The sequence below is a fragment of the Hevea brasiliensis genome, unplaced genomic scaffold (genome assembly GCF_030052815.1).
Source record: "Hevea brasiliensis isolate MT/VB/25A 57/8 unplaced genomic scaffold, ASM3005281v1 Scaf40, whole genome shotgun sequence".
In the NCBI taxonomy this organism is placed as follows: domain Eukaryota; kingdom Viridiplantae; phylum Streptophyta; class Magnoliopsida; order Malpighiales; family Euphorbiaceae; genus Hevea; species Hevea brasiliensis.
The window spans coordinates 129271-135653 of NW_026614918.1; the positions used below are offsets into that span (position 1 = coordinate 129271).

Here is a 6383-nt window from a genome sequence, read left to right on the forward strand (position 1 = left end):
AAGTCAATCATAAAGGATCATCAACATATCTTCAATAACTTTCCAAAATAAGTCCAAAATATCTACATCAGAATATGAACCATATAACCACTGATCAAAATTAGTTAACTAAAAATGTACCCAGTTAACTAATATAACCACTGAACAAAATTAGTTAACTAAAAATGTACCCAGTTAACTAAAAACATTCTGTCAGTTAAAAAATTTCCTTATCTTCTCTAGATTTCTCCCCCTTTTTGACATCAACAAAAGGATAGGCTTTCTCCTATTTTCTTCCTTGTTTAAAAAACAAAAAGACACAACTTTGAAAGTCATAAAGCATATTTCAAAAAATCTCAAGATTTTTCTTTGCTGCTAAGAATTCTGCCACTTCTTCTAAGGTGAGTGGGATCAACAAGTTTGGCTTGTTGCTTCTTCTTTGGGGGTTCTTTCTCAGGTATGGTTACTTGGATTTTTGGAGGAATGGGTAGAACTGATTTTCTGGCTTGTTCTTTGGTTCATTTTCTCTTTCTTCTTAGAGCTTTCCCCTTTATCTATCTTAGAACTTCTCTCTTTCAACTTGCTTAGTGGGATGTCCGATTCTGTTTCAGAATTTGATTCTGACTCAGATTCAATCTCAATCTCAGTCTCTTCTTTCTTACTCCTTTTCCTACCATCATCAGTCTTGAATATCTCCTTAATGGGGATAGGATTGCTAAACTTCTTTTCTTTGCTCAAATCAACTTCCATAGCTTGAAATATAAGAGTCAAAGGCATAGCATATGGCAACCTTCTATGCTTACTAGACTTAGCAATCACTTTAAAAATAAAAAATGGCAAATTAAATTTGATTTTGTTAACCAAGTGCCACATAATGCATAAGTCAAATAAGTCAAGGCTATTTGCATATGAGTGACTACCACTTCTAGGATTGAGCAAATATCGAATGAAGGATTGTAGAATCCTAAAATTTTGAGGCACTAAACTGATATTGGTCATTTCATTTTTAGGTGTACCCTCCGAAAAAATTGATAATTGAAATGCCTTCTCATCATATCCTTCAAGCTTCCTAGAATCTTTGAAGGTTCCAATCCTATTTCCATCATTTGGTAGGTTTAAAACAGAGGCTAAGAAATCAACATCAATAATCTGACTTTTCTTCTTAACTCTCACACTAAAACTTTCTCCTTTAACAACTTCTTTCATACTTCCATAAAATTCTTGAATCAAATAAGGATAATAATATTCATTCAACTCAGAAAATTCCATCCAGCCTTGAAAAGTAAATAATTCTTCAAATTCATAAGGCAAGTCAGAAAATGAATCCCATTTAATGTACTTTGGCTTAAAAATATTTTGTTGCACAAAAGGTTTCAAAGCAGGGGCCTTTTCCATTTTCTTCTTTTTCGCAGAGGGCTCTGACCCAGCAATACCTTTTCCCTTTCTTTTTCTTGCTCGTTCTGCCACTGTCTCTGTTTCATCATTACTGTTCTCAACTTCAGTTCCTTCTTCTCTTTCTTTTTCGGAACTAGCAGCAACTTTCATAGCATCACCCATGAATTTTCGAGGTTTGGTAGACACTTGTTTTACCCTTGCCATCGATTCTTGAAAAATTTCAGTGAGAAGTAATGGGTTGAGAAGGAACGGGATTTTACCGTTTAGGGATTTTGAGAAGGAAAATTGGGGATTTCTGGTTTTGAGAGAAATTTGAGGTTTCTAAGAGAGTGGAGAATCAACTTGCAGCAGAGAAATGAGGGAGTTTTAGATTGATTGAAGTGATATGCAGCAGTTACAAAAAAAAATTTTTCAAAATTTGAAATTGTGTACAATTTTTCATGGAGAATCGGGAATCCCTTTTTGCTAAAACCCAATTTTACCCTTTGAAGACATAAAAGAGCATAACTATGGTCAGGGGTATATTTGTCAAAATAGATTACAAAGAGAGCGAAAATATTCGTTAGAAATAAAGTAATTTTAAATCAAGCACGTTTTGTCACATGTACACAGAGGCAAAATTAGTTAACTAATTTTGAAACCCAGTTGGCTAAATATTATACAGGTATAAAACTAGACAACTGCAGTGAGAAAATAGTTAACTAAAAACACATGTACGCAGAATATAGTACTAACAACATATTTAACCAATTTATGCACCAAATTCATATCAAATGCAATAAATATCATTCAATAGCTTCACTCATGCCAAGTTCTCTTCTAATCCTACAAAAGTTTTCCTCATTTAGTGGTTTTGTAAAAATATCTGCAAGTTGTTGTTCTGTAGGAACAAACTCTAACTTAATGTCACCGTTTTGAACATGATCTCTAATAAAGTGATGTCTAATTTCTATGTGCTTTGATCTAGAGTGTTGAACTGGATTTTTAGTTAGGTTGATGGCACTAGTATTATCTCACCTTATAAGAACATGATAAACCTTTATACCAAAATCTTCTAATTGTTGCTTCATCCATAGAATTTGAGCAACACAACTTCCTGCAGCAATGTATTCTGCTTCAGCAGTAGAAAGAGCTACAGAAGTTTGTTTCTTACTATGCCAAGACACTAAGGCATGACCTAGAAATTGGCAAGTACCCGAAGTACTCTTTCTATCCAATCTACTTCCAGCAAAGTCAAAATCACTATATCCAACTAGATCAAATGTGTCGCATTTAGGATACCATAAACCAATTGAGTGTGTGCCAATAAGGTATTTGAAAATCCTTTTGACAGCAATTAAATGAGATTCCTTAGGACATGATTGAAACCGAGCACACAAACACACACTAAAATGAATGTCAGGTCTAGATGCAGTTAAATATAAAAGTGAGCCAATCATGCCTCTAAATAGCTTTTGATCAACATCTTTACCTTTTTCATCCTTTTCCAACTTGATGGTGGAGCTCATAGGAGTTCTAATACTTTTCAAATCATCCATCTTGAATTTCTTTAGCATATCTTTGATGTACTTGGATTGATTAATGAAGATGCCACCATTGAGTTGCTTAATTTGTAGTCCAAGGAAAAAGGTAAGTTCACCCATCATGCTCATCTCAAATTCATTTTGCATCATCTTAGAGAAGCTTTTACATAGAGAAGCATTAGTAGCACCAAAAATAATGTCATCAACATAAATTTGAACGATAAGCATATCATGTTTATGTGTTTTTGTGAAGAGTGTGTTGTCTACTTTTCCTCTTTGGAAACCATTATCTAAAAGAAACTTACTAAGCTCATACCAAGCTCTAGTGGCTTGCTTCAATCCATATAAAGCCTTAGTGAGTTTATAAACATGATTAGGAAATTCATAGTTTTCAAAGCCTGGTGGTTGTTCAACATAAACTTCTTCCTCAATATAACCATTTAAGAATGCACTCTTAACATCCATTTGATAGAGCATAAAATTTTTATAACATGCAAATGCACATAACATTCTAATGGATTCAATTCTAGCAACTAGAGCAAAAGTCTCATCAAAATCAATACCTTCCTCTTGATTATATCCTTGAGCCACTAATCTAGCCTTATTTCTAATGACATGTCCTTTATCATCCATTTTGTTCCTAAAAACCCACTTGGTACTAATGATAGAATAATTTCTAGGCCTAGGAACAAGTTTCCTAACTTTATTTCTCTCAAATTGATTGAGTTCTTCTTGCATAGCAAGAATCCAACTCTCATCACTTTGAGCTTCATTATAAGACTTTGGTTCAAGTTGAGAAACAAATGCAACGTTACCAAAGTATTTTCGAAGTTGAGCTCTTGTCATCATCTTTTCTGAAGGGCTATCAATTATGTCCTCCTTTGGATGATTTCTATGATATCTCCATTCTTGAGGTAGGTCATCATGATGTGGTTCATCAATTTGGAGTTCTTCAATATTGGGCAATACTTCTTGATCACCTTCTTGATCTTTCTCATTAGCATCTTTATTGTCAATATCATTCCCAAATGCACTTTGGGGCTCAATAGGTTGACTTTGTTGCTTTTGAGTCTCATCCTTTTTTCTTCCAAAAATTTCACCTAGTTCATCATCATCACAAACAATCTTTCTTTCCAAGAAGTTGTTAGTTTCATCAAATATAACATGAATGGTTTCCTCAACTAACAAAGTTCTCCTATTAAAGACTCGATAAGCTTTGCTATGCATTGAATATCCTAGAAAAATACCTTCATCTGATTTTACATCAAACTTTTTGAGATTATCTTTCTTATTGTTCAAAATATAACACTTACAACCAAATGCACGAAAGTAAGAAATGTTAGGCTTCCTCCCTTTCCATAATTCATAAGAGGTTTTCTTTAAGAGTGACCTAATCATTGCTCTATTCAAGATATAGCAAGCAGTGTTTATGGCTTCTGCCCAAAATTATTTTAGAAGACTATGTTCGCTAAGCATTGTTCTTGCCATTTCTTGTAAAGTTCTATTTTTCCTCTCTACAACTCCATTTTGTTGTGGGGTTCTAGGAGCTGAAAAGTTATGAAAAATGCCATTGTTTGAACAAAATTCATCAAAAGATTAGTTTTTAAACTCTCTCCCATGATCACTTCTAATGGAGGAAATGGGTAAGCCTTTTTCACTTTGTACTTTCTTACAAAAAGATATAAATACACTAAAAGTTTCATCCTTATGTGCAAGAAAATATGTCCATGTATACCTAGTGTAATCATCTACTATAACTAAGGTATACGCTTTACCACCAAGACTAATAGGTGTAATAGGACCAAACAAATCAAGATGTAATAACTCAAGAGGTCTAGATGTTGAAATAACATTCTTTGATTTGAAAGAAACTTTGGTTTGTTTCCCAAGAGAACAAGGCTTGCAAACATGGTCTTTTTCAAAGTTAATTTTTGGCAAACCTTTAACAAGGTCATATCTTAAAAGTTTTGAAATCACATGCATACTAGCATGACCAAGTCTTCTATGCCACAACCAACTATCTTCTTCAAGAGATACAAGGCATCTTTCATTTCCATTTTCAATAATATTCAAATCAAGCAAATATACATTTTCACTTCTAGGTGCAATGAATAATGTATGATCATTATGCAAACTTCTAATCTCACAATGTGTAGAATTAAAAGTAACTTTGTAACCTTTGTCACATAATTGACTTACACTAAGGAGATTGAATTTCAAACCTTCAACTAATGCGACATCCTTTATGCTTGGATTTTTCCCAATAGAGCCACTTCCAATGATGTAAGCTTTGCCTTTGTCCCCAAATCTCACATGTCCACCACTTTTCAAGGTGAGGTTTGAAAATTTTTCTTTGTCTCCAGTCATGTGTCTTGAACAAGCACTATCAACATACCATTGTTCACACTCTTGCTTGCTTCTAAGACATACCTGAAATTTATTGACTATTTCCTAGGTACCCAAGCAAGTTTGGGTCCTTGAGAGTTAGAGACATTAGGAATTGTTCCTTTAGGCACCCATATCCTTTTTACTTTTGAGGAACCTTTCCTTATGGGACAATGACTAACCATATGACCATTTTGGTTGCAGTAAAAGCAAATGACATTTGATAATGAATGAGATGAAGCTTTTACAAAGAAATTTTTGTATTTTCCATAGTGCATGAATCCATCATAACCAAGACCAGATTTTTGATTTGATAATCTTTGAGAACCAAGTAACGTATCAAGAATTTGTGTACCATTTGTGAATTTAGCTAAATTATTGGTCAAAGATTCAACCTTAGTTTCTAAAATCCTGTTTTTCTCAATGAGTTTTTCACAAGCAATTTTTGAATCTTCTAACTCCTTATTCAGCTCATCAAACCAGAGCATTTGATTTTTATAAAATTTATTTTCTTGTACAACAATGCTCATAGAATCATTTTCAGCTCTTAAGGAAGCAATTTCTTTATTTAAAGTAACATTTTTCTTATAAACTTTGTATTCTTTATATAATTTGGCAAATGCTTCTTCATAATCCTCAATACTAAGAGAGTCAGAATTATTTACCTCAGTGTTGATTTCTCTTTGTTGGTAACTTTCTGGTTTATCCTCTTCTAGAGCCATGAGACAAATGTGTGCAAACTCCTTGTCACTAGAGTTATCACTTGAGGAATCATCACTATCCATCCACCAAAGAACTAAGGCTTTCTTGCTCTTGTCCTTTAAATTCTTCCTTTTCAGTTTAGGACAATTTGGCTTGATGTGACCAGGTTTGTTGCATTCAAAGCATTTAATCTCACTTTGATCTTTGCTTGTTTCACCTTTGGGAGAATATTTCTTCAGGAATTTCTTATATTTTGAACCTCCCTTTTTGAATGCTTTCTTGAATCTTCTTGTAATCATGGCAAGATCATCTACATCACTAGAAAAATTGAGTCACACTTGAGGCAGCCTTAAAAGCTATAGTTTTCCTTAATTCATCCTCTTGGCTTGACTTTAAGGC

The 6383-nt window shown here is 33.6% G+C and overlaps 1 protein-coding gene across 1 annotated transcript; it reads right to left on the bottom strand.

The window, feature by feature from the left end:
- Positions 1-432: 432 nt before the first annotated feature.
- On the bottom strand, positions 433-1578 carry LOC131177317 (uncharacterized). Its single transcript, XM_058142295.1, has one exon. It carries the CDS (start codon positions 1576-1578, stop codon positions 433-435), a length of 1146 nt encoding a protein of 381 aa, XP_057998278.1.
- Positions 1579-6383: the final 4805 nt, after the last annotated feature.

What these genes read in the sequence shown, in the direction of transcription:
- LOC131177317 (XM_058142295.1), bottom strand. Translation starts at nt 1,578, where the DNA reads ATGGCAAGGGTAAAACAAGTGTCTACCAAACCTCGAAAATTCATGGGT.